This window comes from Schistocerca americana, chromosome 5 (assembly GCF_021461395.2).
Source record: "Schistocerca americana isolate TAMUIC-IGC-003095 chromosome 5, iqSchAmer2.1, whole genome shotgun sequence".
Taxonomy (NCBI): domain Eukaryota; kingdom Metazoa; phylum Arthropoda; class Insecta; order Orthoptera; family Acrididae; genus Schistocerca; species Schistocerca americana.
Window position 1 is genome coordinate 181,174,087 of NC_060123.1, and position 15,296 is coordinate 181,189,382.

General features: G+C 44.0%; 1 protein-coding gene across 1 annotated transcript in view; it reads right to left on the reverse strand.

Moving 5' to 3' along the window:
* LOC124615949 (5-hydroxytryptamine receptor 3A-like) overlaps positions 1 to 14,047 on the reverse strand; it is a 126,155-nt gene extending 112,108 nt beyond the window's left edge. Inside the window, exon 1 of the mRNA XM_047144149.1 lies at positions 13,940 to 14,047. Coding sequence (XP_047000105.1) covers positions 13,940 to 14,003 — 64 coding nt within the window. The 5' untranslated portion in view covers positions 14,004 to 14,047. The remainder of the gene's footprint in view (positions 1 to 13,939) is intronic.
* Between the last annotated feature and the right edge of the window lie 1,249 nt (positions 14,048 to 15,296).

The window sequence follows — 15,296 nt, forward strand, 5'->3', positions numbered from 1 at the left end:
TTCAATTGTTTCCTTATAAGTGGAGAGAATGGTGGGGATCCATAAACTAGTATAGTTTCTCTAGTCAACTCTCTCTGATTATTATAGTAAAAAAGACTAATTCAAAAAGATAATCATTCACTTCACTTGGAGTAGTTCATAATTTACTTTGCAAGACAACAGAACACAACACTGGGCTAACCTCTAAAAAGGGACTATCCATGATAGAAATCAAAACAGCATTATTTATGAAAAAGAGCTAAACTTATTTGCCTTTTTATCACCTGTGAAGTAGGTATTTTAGACAGTAATATTTACATAATCTTGCACTGTATTCCTACAAAACTATACTTTGTAATAAACCAAGGATACTTTAGCAACAAACTATCTTACTTCACTTTTGTGGTATTAACTTTAACTTTTACTGCTCCTTTTACATTGGGCAAAAATCACTTTAAAACACTTGAATGCAAGAACTGTTCATTTAAATCAGGATACTAGGTTTTAGTAGCACTTAGGTGAGGGCCCTGCATAAGTTCGTGATCATGAAAAAAAAATATGGTTCTGGACACAATTTTTTTGTGATTACTATTCAAACCACACACAAAGTAACTGGTCCATGCCCATATAAGTTACTGAATGCATGATGTTTGTGAAGCAGTGGCGAAGCAACATGGCGGCTAACTGTACTTACTACTCTTGATGTTCGAATGCTCTATAAAGTCTCTTCTTGGCGTCGGATTTCCACCATATTACAGCCATTCCTTTTTGCCAAGAATACCAAATAATAGCCAGATCCACATCCGAGGTAAATCCATTGTAAAGCAGCTTCCAGTTGACCCTCTTAGCTTCATCGAGGTGTACCATGCTACGGCCAGCCACGTACTGCATGCTCTTCACACCAAGGAGCCGCTCAGTTCGACCGCCAAAACCAACTTTTACATCGCGCCATGTCACTTCCATCACGAAGGAACTTCCTAACACCTTTTATATATTACAAATACAAGTGCCCTAAGCATGAACCAGCTTTCAATAAACATTTTCGTTTTATGAACATACACATTTTATAATAATTTATCATTTTAACAAACCATTTTGCTTTTTTCATATATACATTACAAAGGTCTAATTTTCCTGTCACAAATCAAGGACTTTAAATAACAAACAATACACACTCCATAATTGCAGATACACAGTTACATAATATAAACCTACTTCTATCCAATATAAGTGTTACATCGTCCCAGCATGGCATCGTCAACTGTAGCAGTCGCTTCCCATATTCTCTCCCGGGGTTCTGCTACATCATGTGGTAGAGGCAGTACATATACCAGGTCTTTAATGTGTCCCCATAGAAAAAAAAGTCGCACGAAGTGAGATCTGGTGATTGGGGAGCCCATTTCATGAAACTGCTGTCCCCTTCTGTAGCACAGCCGATCCATCGATGGGGCAGCTCCGCATTCAGGTACCCATGAACTTCACGATGAAAATGGGGTGGAGTCCCATCCTGCTGAAAGATGAACAGAGAGTCCCATTGCATTTGAGACATCAGTCATTGCTACAATATGTCCAAGTAGGAATATCCAGTGACAGTGCTCTCGGCAAAGAAGAATGACCCATACAGTTTTCGACGTGACAAGGCACAAAAAACATTTACCTTTGGGGGATCATGCTCAAATTCAGTGCATTTGTCTGGATGCTTTGTGCCCCGGATTCGACAATTATGCCTGTTCCCTTTCCATTAGTGTAAAAAGTGTCTTCACCGCTAAAATTAATTGATCAACAATGCCATCCCCATCCTTATTAAATTGCTGCAACTGTGAACAAAACTCAAAGCGCTTGTCTTTGTCGTCTTCACTGAGCTTCTGCACTAGCTCCAATTTGACTGGTTTCGTAGACAGCTTTTGACGCACGACTTTTCACACTGTCATGGGAGCCATTTCGAGTTCACGGGATGCACGTCGCATCAATTGCTTTGGACTCCTTATGTATGTCTCTCATATGCGCTCCACATTCACTTCACATACACTGGGACGTCCGCTCCTCTATGCCGGGCACAAGCAACCCGTTGTCACGAATTTGTTGTGTCAGCCGCGAATGGCCTTCCTTGTTGGTGGCTTCTTAGCGTACTTGGTTCTAAACATCCATTGAACAGCCGTAGCACACTTGTTTTTATCGAACTCCAACAAACAGAAAGCTCGCTCCGCATCTGAAGTCGCCATGTTTGCGACTAGCGCTAACTATCGGCAGATTACCAAACTACGCTGTGACGATGTACGTGAGAAAAATGCTTTCAGGGTTGCTCTTCAAAACGACATATGTATGATATCTGTACAATGTTTCGTTCTTGTGCAATAAATGATTGAAAGTGTTCCCAGGCTTCATGTACACCCTGTATTATAATCGACTTTTTTTCCTGTTCCATTATTATATTGAACTGTCCCTACGAGAGATTTACTTTTGGGGGCAGCGTAATAGTCACACAGTCTTATTCCAATACAGGTTCTCTAAATTTATGCAACAGGGTTTTTGTTGAACTATGTTGTCTTTCCGCCAAGGATTAGCATTTAAGTTCCCGAGCATTTCCGTTATATTTTCATATGTGATAAACCGAACTCTTACATCCTAGCAGCGCTTCTCTGATATTTTTCGTCGTCTGTTGTCATTCGCCCTTGATAAGGACCGTAAAAACAGGTACAACACTTTATAATTGGTAGTGCTAGCCTCTTTTATGAGACTTTCTTAAGAGATGCACTGCATTTGCCCAAAACCCTTCCGACAAAGCTAAGCCTTCCAATCACCTTCGCTAACATTGATGTAAGTTGACTGTTCCATTTCATATCGCTCTGTAGCATTATCTCTAAATAAGTACATCACGTGATGTGCATAAGATGTTCAAAACTCCTCTTGTAATCACGTGCTGTTTGCTTCTTTCTCTTTGTTATAGGTATTACTCTAAGTTTATCCACATTTAACAAGTGCTTTGGTTGATTTCACCAGCTGGAAAATTCGTGCCACTCTTTCTGTAGTTGCTTACGAGCTTCCAACGACGATAGTCTCTTGAACACAACAGCATCGTCAACGAACAATTTTAAAACGTTGCTGATCCTACATGACAAATCGTTTGTGTATACTGCAAACATTATAGACACTATTGCGCTTCATTGGGGCGCACTCAATGCTACTATAGTTTCTGAAGAACATTCGCCACCCACTACAACGTACAGACGTTCTGTTAATCAAATATTTCTAGAGCAAATCACATATTTTCGAAGATGCTGCGTCTGACCGATTTTGATTTTTTGTCGGCGATGTGGTACAGTGTTCACTGGCATTCCGAAATCTAGAATGATGGATTGTACCTGTTCGCCTGCATTTAGTGATGTCGTAGATAAATAAAGAAAACAGGAATGCCCAGCCCTCTTTTCGAGTCGCATGAAACTATTCGCTGCGAAAGGAATTCTCGATACATATGAGCCATGAAATGAGTTAAATTATGTATTTTATGCAAAATCTAATTGAAATTCCATGTGGGCCTGGCGCAGTGTTCGCTTTAAATAGGCTTTATTGTTTTTCAATATCGGGGTCCTAATACCGGTATATCTCATTTTTAAGTCTGTGTGGCGACCGAAAGTATGCCAGTAGTATCCCACTGAGTGAAAATAGTTTTAAATGCAAAATTTCAGTTTCAGCACTAGACGGATTCAAGGGAGATTGAATGGAACATTTAGTGACCGCGAATTTATTTTAAAGGTTTCCGATACCGACATAGCAATGTCTGGATGTCTATGTCAAAATTGTGTGAAATGAATTCCAAGTGCGTGTGAGCGTCGTTTGAAGCTCTACCGTAACGAAAAAGGCATATGAAGAATGGCTGAAATTCGTAGACGCGGTGCTCCACCGGGACTGGATGGAGATACGTGCAGAGAGTAGGCAAAGAAGAGACCACATGTTCGCGAGATTTCTTGTTCAGAGGTTCGACGTGACTTCACGGGGAAAAACCACAGACAGCGCCGCCAACGACGGCAATTTGCACTGTCGGCGCACAGGCCAGCACCTAGCTACTAGGGTCACGCAGCGACGACCCGCCTCACGTGAAGCAATAGCAGCACGGCGAGAGAAGCGGAGTACGAATCACAGTCGAGAAGATTAACGCAGGTGCTCCTGAAAACGATAATAAAATTGGTACCTGATTGTTTTCCGTGTGACTGATTACTGGTGTGTGCCTTCGTGAGTACAGCCATCATCCTGGTGTAACAAATGACTCCTCAAGGTCAACCCGCCAAAACCCTTGTAATAATTACAGAATGAACCATCCGGACCTTCCGTTTCCATGACTTTTACAATACCAATTACGATCATCCTATCCAGTTAACTAACATACTAAAATATCTGGGACTAACTGTAGGCCGGCAACTGACATGGAAACCTCACCTGCTAACCATCCAACACAAAGCCTGCAATATACTAAAACTACTAACTGGCCGCAGTTGGGCATTATGCCCCTCCATTATTCTCCACACCTAGCAAATACTGATCCGACCGACCCATCCCACACTATGCAAAGGCTGCATGGATATCCGCTCCACCAAATTTCTATTACATGGTGTATGTTTTTCTAACATGTCCGAAGGAACAGACACCATATTATATCAATAACGTGCGATGACCAAAGAGCCATTCTTTCAGTCCGGATGCACACCAAGCCTTATCTGTTACTGGGGTCAGAAATGGCAAGTGAGAGCTTCATGTGTGGGTCACATTATACTAACAGTGTGCAACAGGAAGGGAACTGGGGTCGGATTGGAAGCGCGCTAGGATGACTTAAAGTCAACATAAACAGTAAGAAACCTTTATTTTTGTGGTTACTGGTTTAGGTCAGCTTTAGACCATCTACAGACCTCGTATCATGGTGATATGAGGCTGAAGATTACCTAAAACCGACCGAAACCTGTAACACGAAAAAAAGGTTTCATGCTGTCGAAACTTTTTATGTTCATTTTGAACCAAAAGAAAACAATCATTGTTCTGCACAAGCAATATTCTCAAAAATTACGTACTTGGATGGCCGAGATGGTTAAGGCGACCGCTCACGTTAAGTGGGAGCTCCGGATTGGAGTCCCAGTCTGGCACAAATTTTCTCCTGTTACCACTCATTCATTGCAGTGCCAAAAAGCGGCTAAAGTCACCGAAAACTTTTGAAAAGTTCTATAAGTCCCTCCTAATCCTCGAACGCCATGCACTCAGTCTCTCTTCCCGCTTCCGTTTGTCTTCCCTCACACCGGTCCTCTACCATCTCATCAAATTCCCAGCTCTGCTCACTCCCACATCGAATACCTCAACGTCTGGGAGTCGGTATCTAGAGCCTGTTGTATATCGTGCACAAAGAGGGTCAGCTGTGTCTCTCATGACCGCTGTTTCCTAAAGCTTGCTGGTTTCTGCAGATGAGCTTCGCAGAGTCTAGAAGGGTCATTATGTCTGAACACAAAATATGTACCATTATTCTACAATAAATCGATGTCAGCGAAATTGGCCGGTAATTATGGGCATCCGATTTTCTACCCTTTTAATTGGTTGTTTGACCTGGGCCTTCTTCCAGTCCCGCTGACTTTCCGCTGTTCCAATGATCTCTGATAGATGATGGATAAGAATGGTGCTATATTTGTAGCATAGTCAACATATAATCGTACAGGGATACCGTCTGGGCCAGATACCTTCCTGGCGTCTAAGGATCTTAACTGTTTTACAATCCCAGATACACTAACTATCTCAGCCATCCTTGTGTTTGTTCGATAATTGAAAGGTGGAATGGTGCTGCAGTCCTCTACCGTAAACGAGTTTTTGAAAGCTAGGTTTAGAATTTCGGCCTTCTCTTTATCATCGTCTGTTACATTACACGTACTGTCAGCAAGAGAAAGTATTGAATTACTTGTAGCGTTCATAGATTTTACGTACCACCAAAATTTTTTGGGGATATTGTTAGAATCTGCAGATAAAATATTGCTTTCAAATTCGTTAACAGAATCTCTCATTGACCTTTTGACAGCTGTTTTCATTTTGCATAATTTCTGTTTGTCAACGTTTAAAGCGACTGTGAAAAATTATCTGCTTTCACGGCAACTTCCTAACATGTTTGTTGTACCAAGGTGGATCCTTTCCCTCCCCTATATTTTTGCTAGGAACGTTCTTCTCAAGCACGTGGTGGACAATACTTATGCATTCGAAAGGCGCGTCTTTAATTTACCGGTCCGTGAAGTCTGTGGCAACTGGGCAGCACTACTAATGATGGCAAAAGAAGTGTTGCCAAATTTCTTGATATCAGTAGGAAACCCTGCTTCTATGGGGGTGTCATAACTCGTCCCGCGTATGCCTTACGCGTGACGCCAAATGTCCTGACTTGTGGGCTCTGCTAACGATTCGAAATATAATTCGTATTAATTTCAGAAATGGTCTAGTACATGAAGGACCCGAAATGTGCTTCTCAATACATCGATGGCATCACCTAAAGGTACGTTAAGATTAGCCTCATATTGCGGCAACGTTTGTTCGCAATATCGTTGCTGTCGACATTACTGCAATTTCGTTGCAACAGACGGCAATTTTGCAGTAAGGTTGTACAATACTGCTGTTGCCGCAAGCTGTTGTAGGGAATTGCCGACATATTGCCGAGTGTTGCTGTTGTTGTCCACCAAGGGTAAAAAAATGGCTCAAATGGCTCTGAGCACTATCGGACTTAACATCTGAGGTCATCAGTCCCCTAGAACTTAGAACCACTTAAACCTAACTAACCTAAGGACATCACACACATCCATGCCCGAGGCAGGATTCGAAACTGCGACCGTAGCGGTCGCGCGGTTCCAGACTGAAGCGCCTAGAACCGCAGCAAGGGTACAGAATATTTCTCAAGTCCTACTGTCACACGCTTTAGTGAAGACAAAATCGTTTCAGTTCGTTCGAAAGCTTGCTCGTATACATATATCCACATATTTTGTGGTTGTTTGTTGTCGTGAGTTTGTTGTGTACAGTAATGAAGAAGTGGATAAATGAGAGAAGTATGAATTTTGTAAATGCGATTCATCAACGACCAGAGCTATTGGTTGTCGAAATTCGACCAGAGCTATTGGTTGTCGAAATTAATGTATATACAGAATGCGATCTGAAAAATATAGTTGGCGGTCTGTTCTGATGAGCTCAGAATCACGCTTGATGAAGCATACAAAAATTCTGTAGTCTTCGAACCTACGGCAAATGCGAGGGAAAAAAGTTGCTTAGGAAGGGTGGAAGCACAGATCCATCTTCATCCACATGGTTTGCATTTAATGCCATGAACTTCGTACTATCTCGAGACGTAGCTGAAGCAGGAATTGACAGTGTAAAAAGTGATGTGTCCTGGTAAACAAAAATAAAATGATAACAAAAATGTTATTTTTATTTCAAACCTCCTTTAATGAACTCTTTAAGTTCTTCTAATAAAGCGGTGCATACTTCTGGTAGTATCAGGCTCATTGATGAATGGAAATGGAAATGAAGTCCCATGTTTCTTGACAGAGCGCAGGGGAACGCTGCGGAAGACCCGCACCAGCGTAGTAGGCAAGGTTCTAATGCAGGTGGTTTGGCGTTGCCTTCCTCCGACCGTAATGGGGATTGAAATAATGATGATGAAGACGACAGAACAACAGCCGGTCATCTCGAGGCAGATGAAAATCTCAGACCCGCCGGAAATCGAGCCTGGGACCCCATGCTCGAGAGGGGAGAACGCTACCGCGAGACCACGAGCTGCGGACACGTGAAAAATAGTGAACTTTAAATACAAAGCAGCCAATGAGGAAATTAGCGTTCGATGAACGCCGTCATGATGTGGAGTGAGTAATAGTGCCCTTAGGTTGTTTGCGGGTTTTCCGTTGCGGCTGCAGGGAGAGCAGCAAGCAATGCGCAGAAAGTAACGAGTTTTCTCTGTCGTCCTAGCTTATACATCAATGTATGTGTATGCTTTCTGAAAACTCACCAGGAATTTTCAACATTAAATAATCAGGTTCTTAACCATGAAACAAGGAACAGGGATGATTTTCACAGAAACACCCACAAAGGAGCACTCTACCAAAAAAGTGTATACTACCAGCCCACAATACTTTCTAGTGCATTGCCTTCTACAATAAAGAAAATTAAAGAATTTCATACATTCAAGATAGATCTTAAACAATTTTTACTAACACATAGTTTTTATAGCATTGAAGAATATCTCAATATGGAAGAGTAATATTATTTATATACACTCCTGGAAATGGAAAAAAGAACACATTGACACCGGTGTGTCAGACCCACCATACTTGCTCCGGACACTGCGAGAGGGCTGTACAAGCAATGATCACACGCACGGCACAGCGGACACACCAGGAACCGCGGTGTTGGCCGTCGAATGGCGCTAGCTGCGCAGCATTTGTGCACCGCCGCCGTCAGTGTCAGCCAGTTTGCCGTGGCATACGGAGCTCCATCGCAGTCTTTAACACTGGTAGCATGCCGCGACAGCGTGGACGTGAACCGTATGTGCAGTTGACGGACTTTGAGCGAGGGCGTATAGTGGGCATGCGGGAGGCCGGGTGGACGTACCGCCGAATTGCTCAACACGTGGGGCGTGAGGTCTCCACAGTACATCGATGTTGTCGCCAGTGGTCGGCGGAAGGTGCACGTGCCCGTCGACCTGGGACCGGACCGCAGCGACGCACGGATGCACGCCAAGACCGTAGGATCCTACGCAGTGCCGTAGGGGACCGCACCGCCACTTCCCAGCAAATTAGGGACACTGTTGCTCCTGGGGTATCGGCGAGGACCATTCGCAACCGTCTCCATGAAGCTGGGCTACGGTCCCGCACAACGTTAGGCCGTCTTCCGCTCACGCCCCAACATCGTGCAGCCCGCCTCCAGTGGTGTCGCGACAGGCGTGAATGGAGGGACGAATGGAGACGTGTCGTCTTCAGCGATGAGAGTCGCTTCTGCCTTGGTGCCAATGATGGTCGTATGCGTGTTTGGCGCCGTGCAGGTGAGCGCCACAATCAGGACTGCATACGACCGAGGCACACAGGGCCAACACCCGGCATCATGGTGTGGGGAGCGATCTCCTACACTGGCCGTACACCACTGGTGATCGTCGAGGGAACACTGAATAGTGCACGGTACATCCAAACCGTCATCGAACCCATCGTTCTACCATTCCTAGACCGGCAAGGGAACGTGCTGTTCCAACAGGACAATGCACGTCCGCATGTATCCCGTGCCACCCAATGTGCTCTAGAAGGTGTAAGTCAACTACCCTGGCCAGCAAGATCTCCGGATCTGTCCCCCATTGAGCATGTTTGGGACTGGATGAAGCGTCGTCTCACGCGGTCTGCACGTCCAGCACGAACGCTGGTCCAACAGAGGCGCCAGGTGGAAATGGCATGGCAAGCCGTTCCACAGGACTACATCCAGCATCTCTACGATCGTCTCCATGGGAGAATAGCAGCCTGCATTGCTGCGAAAGGTGGATATACACTGTACTAGTGCCGACATTGTGCATGCTCTGTTGCCTGTGTCTATGTGCCTGTGGTTCTGTCAGTGTGATCATGTGATGTATCTAACCCCAGGAATGTGTCAATAAAGTTTCCCCTTCCTGGGACAATGAATTGACGGTGTTCTTATTTCAATTTCCAGGAGTGTATACTGATATAAAATATTTGTGTTTGTTATCCAAGTTTTTGAAACAAATTAAAGATAAGAAACTAAATTGTAATTGTCTACATCCATACAATGTATATTGTTAACGGATGAATAAAGAGATTGATTGATTGATTGATTGACGTCAGAGTGGAGGCAGCCTTGCCAAACAGCACTGTTGTTCGCGATGTGTGTAATAGTGTCTGGTGTATTTGTTGAAGTACTTTGAGTTCTTCCCTCGGAAGTACACAGTCAACAGTGGAATCTTTAACGAATTCGGGAGTGTTACGGTTCTTGCTGTAACTGCATAGAGATTTGATTCGGAACTTAAACAGTGGACAGCGGGATCAACAGTGCGTTCGCCAGCATTTCTTCTCCTTACACGAGGCATCACAACAACGTTTCACCAGGCAACGCCGGTCAACTGCTGTTTGTGTACGAGACGTCGGTTGGAAACTTTCCTCATTTCAGCACGTTGCAGGTGTCGCCACCGGCGCCAACCTTGTATGAATGCTCTGAAACGCTAATCATTTGCATATCACAACATCTTCTTCCTGTCGGTTAAATTTCGCGTCGGTAGCACGTCATCTTCATGGTGTAGCAATTTTAATGGTCAATAGTGTAGTATAAGTCTGTTGTCAGTGTGAGCTATTTATTTTATTCGTTAAGCTGCTATAGCCTTAGCCTAATTTCCTATTTTGTTTAACTGCAAGCATCCTGAAAATGTAACTGGTCGTAGCACAATAAATGTATAGTTGTACAGCTCAAGTGGTTTTGATTGAAAATCGAAGTTGGTACTTTTGGTGAACAGAGTAATGGTTTTGACTACAGTTCTACCAGTGTTCCAACTTTGTTCATTCAACAGGGTGTCCGGGTTTCAATGTGGGCACTGTTTGTAGGTCGACAGATATCGAAACTGTACTCCACTTCTCACGACTTGTTCATAGGCACGACAGGTGTTATGACCTGTACTGCGGCGTAGATCCATTGCCTTAGATCCACCAGATCTCGAACTCTTGTTCTGCAAGCAACGTCCTTCATAAATGCCCATGCACTGAGATCCAGAAGGAGTTAGATCGGGAGACCGAGGTGGCCAGGACAAATGTTATAACGTCTCATAGAGAAATGTTGTAACATTACCATGATAGAAAATTACGTCGGGAGGCACCTGTGGAACTAGTAGTTCACTAACAAGTCGAGATAGATGTGCCATGTCACTAGTGCGCATGCGCCTTGTGACTCAGCGCTGTTCGTGAAATTATGAGAATCATATCTTGGAGAGTTGGAAGAACTGAACCCAAAAACAAGAGGAAATGGCTTACAGCAGATATTATTGCGCTTATAGAAAACAGGAGATTATACAAAAATGCAACTGATGAACAAGGAAAAGCAGAATACAGAAGACTAAGGAATTTAGTTAATAGAGAAGGTAGGAAAGCAAAAGAAATGTGCAGGGAAGTGGAAGAAAATATACAAAACAGAAGAACTGATTTAGCCTACAGAACAGCAAATCAATTTTTTAACAAACGTGAAACAACACTCTCAGGCACAATAGAAAATAAAGAGGGGAAAATGCTGTTTGGTGAAGACATGGTGAAGAGATGGAAAGAATAGATAGAGAAGTTGTATGCCGGAACACCTCTTTTGGAAGAAGTAATAGGAAGAGAAGAGCAAGTGGACGAAGATGACAAGAGAGATGACATTCTACAAGAACAATTTGACAGAGCTCTAAATGAACTACTACACAACAAAGCAGCGGGTATTGATGACATCCCTGCAGAACTAATAAAGAACGCTGGTGACATCATGAAAATGATGCTGCTAAAACTTACTAGGTCAATCTATGACACAGGAGAGGTACCAACAGACTTCCAGAAATGTATCATTGATACTACACCAAAGAAGCCAGCAGCTACAAAATGTGAACACTACCGAACTCTAAGCCTAATATCACATGCATCAAAAATTGTCATAAAAATAGTTCTGAAGAGAATTGAAGAGAAGGTGGAGGATATGCTGAGTGAAGATCAGTTTGGTTTCAGAAGGACATTGGGGACAAAAGAGACGATTCTGGCACTCAGACTGGTTATCGAAAAGCAATTACAGAAAAATAAAACAACTTATATTATTTTTGTAAACATGTAAAAGGCATTTGATAACGTTATCTGGCAAGAGATGTTCAGAGTGCTGAGGAAAAGTGGAATACAGTACAAAGACATCTGTGTGATACTCAGTGCCTATAAGAATGAGGTGGCAGTGATTAGGAACTGTCACCAGGAACAAGAAGCAAATATTAGAAAAGGGGTAAGACAACGATGTGCTCTCTCTCCTCTTATATTCAATACTTACATCCAGGAAGCTATAGAACAAGCTCGAGAAACTACTGAGGTGGGGATCAAAATTAATGGGCAGAAAAGACAAAAGAAGATGTAGACAAAAGAAGATCTAGAGGGAGTCCTCAGAACAATGGAAAAAATTCTACGTAATCAGTATAGAATGAGAATAAACAAGAAAAAGACTAAAGTGATGGTATGCAGTACAGGAGCAAAATATGAACCTCTGAGAATGAGAATTGGAAGAAAGGAGCTGAAAGAGATAGACGAATTTACTTTCCTGGGAAGCAAAATCACAAGGGATGGTAGAAGCCGGAAAGAAATTGCGAGAAGAATACAAAAGGCCAAAATTGCATTTAATCGGAGAAGGAACTTACTCACCAGCAACAACATCAGTCTTAAAATAAGGTAACGTATCATGAAAGGTTTCGTTTGGAGTGTGGCCCTATACGGATGTGAAACTTGGACAATTGGAAGAGAAGAGGGAAGACGGCTAGAGGCCCTGGAGATGTGGTGCTATAGAAGGATGATGAAGATCAGCTGGAGAGACAAAGTAACAAATGAATAGGTGCTTAGAAGAGTATAGAAAACCAGAGCTCTGTGGAGGCACAGCCAAACAAGAAGAGACATACATGTAGGGCACAGAATGAGATTTTCACTCTGCAGCGGAGTGTGCGCTGATATGAAACTTCCTAGCAGATTAAAACTGTGTGCTGGACCGAGACTCGAACTCGGGACCTTTGGCTTTCTCGGGCAACTGCTCTACCAACTGAGCTACCCAAGCACGACTCACGCCCCGTCCTCACAGCTTTACTTCTGCCAGTACCTCGCCTCCTACCTTCCAAACTTTACAGAAGCTCTCCTGCGAACCTTGCAGAACTAGCACCCCTGAAAGAAAGGATATTGCGGAGACATGGCTTAGCCACAGCCTGGGGGATGTTTCCAGAATGAGATTTTCACTGTACAGCGGAGTGTGCGCTGATATGAAATTTCCTGGCAGATTAAAACTGTGTGCCGGACCGAGACTCGAACTAGAGACCTTTGCCTTTTGCGGGCAACAGCTCTACCAACTGAGCTACCCAAGCACGACTCACGCTCCGTCCTCACAGCTTTACTTCTGCCAGTATCTCGTCTCCTACCTTCCAAACTTCACAGAAGTTCTCCTGCGAACCTTGCAGAACTAGCACTCCTGAAAGAATGGATATTGCGGAGACATGGCTTAGCCACAGCCTGGGGGATGTTTCCAGAATGAGATTTTCACTCTGCAGCGGAGGAAGGTAGGAGACGAGGTACTGGCAGAAGTAAAGCTGTGAGAACGGGGCGTGAGTCGTGCTTGGGTAGCTCAGTTGGTAGAGTAGATGCCCGCGAAAGGCAAAGGTCCCGAGTTCGAGTCTCGGTCCGGCACACAGTTTTAATCTTCCATGAAGTTTCATGTAGGGCACATCCTACGACACAACAACATCATTGTAACAATAGCAGAAGGAGCTATTGAGGGAAGGAATCGGCGGGGGCGACCAAGGATATCATACATGCAACAGATCATGAATGACGTTGGATGTAACACATACGTGGAAATGAAGAGGGAGGTAGACAGAGGAGAGGAATGGCTGCTGCAAACCAACCTCAGGGTTGAACACTAAAAGAAAAAGAAAGAAGATTTTGGAGATATCTCTAACGGTTACCTATTTACCCAACAACATAAAACGTCGAGTTCTTTCGTTATAAGGCTCTGTTTGTGATCCGGACATCCTGTATACTACAAGGAAACACATAATGATCGAAAATTTAAGACTTTTTTATGTCCCCAGTTCTAGCTCCTTGACCTGTCGATTTTTTAAATCGTCAGTCCCAAAGTCCCAATTTTCTGGATCTGGCAGTAGTGCCGCTAGTTGGTCTCGGCTAATAGTCACCTTATTAGGAGGACATGGGGTACTTACCGGCAGCCCGGCGGCAGCCGAGCGGCAGTAGCAGCAACAGCGGCCAGATGTGGTTGTGGCGCATGGCGGCAGCTGCAGCACACTGACGGAGGCCGAAGCGGTGGCGAGAGTGGGCGGCAGCGCACGCCCCCGCAGATAGCGGGCAGCAGCGGGCCGAGGCAAGCGCCACACCTTCGGGTCTACACCAGCAGATAAAACACAAAAGTAACTATTCTACCATAAAAGAAGGCGAGAAGAAATCGAAAAAGAATGCTCGTTAGGAAGACTGACTCTTCATACAGAAAAATCAAAACAACCTTCGTTAAAACTAAGAGCACTGCTGATTGCACTAGAAGAGCGATACGAATTCCAGTGTTAAACGCAGAGGAGAGAGCTGATGGGCTGAAACGAGTACATTGAAGGCCTCTAACAGCGTGACGACGTGATAGAAGAAGGAATTTAAGTCGATATGGAAGACTTGGGGATCCAGTATTAGAGGCAGAATTTAAGACTTGAGATCAGGTAAGGCAGATTGGGTAAACACTGATGCGCCGAAGAAAGTGGTACAGGCATGCTATTCAAATATAGAGATATGTAAACAGGTGGAATACGACGCTGCGGTCAGCGACGCCTACATAAAGCAACAGTGGCGCAATTGTTAGATCGGTTACTGCTGCTACAATATCGGGTTATCAAGAGTTGAGTGAGTTTGAAAATGGTGTCACAGTTGGAGCACGAGCGATGGGACACAACATCTCCGAGGTAATGATGAAGTGGGTATTTTCCCGTAACGAGTTTCATTTCAAATTATATCAAGGGGATGAACATGTATCGGTATGGAGATAACCTTATGAATCCATGGACCCTGCATGTCAGCAGGGGACTGTTGAAGCTGGTGGAGGCTTGTGGGGCGTGTTAGATACGACTCTGACGGGTGACACTTACGTAAGCATCCTGTCTGATCACGAGTGTACCGTAAATATCGGGAATTTGGTAAAACATCAAATCTCCAACATCGCTGCAGCCCGAAAAAGATCCTGCAATAACGGTACCAACGACGACTGAAGAGAATCGTTCAATGTGACAGAAGCGCATGCCTTCCGCAAATTTCTGCAGATTTCAGTGCTGAACCATCAGCAAGAGTCAGCGTGCGAACTATTCAACGAAACATCGTCGACTGGGCTTTCGGAGACGAAGGCTCACTCGTGTACTCTTGATGACTGCACAACACAAAGCTTGAGGCCTCGCCTTGCGCCGTCAACACTGACGTTGGACTGTTGATGACTGGAAACATGTTGCCTGGTCGGACGAGTTTCGTTTCAAATTATATTGAGCAGATGGACTTGTATCGGTATGGAGATAACCTTATATTCTGACG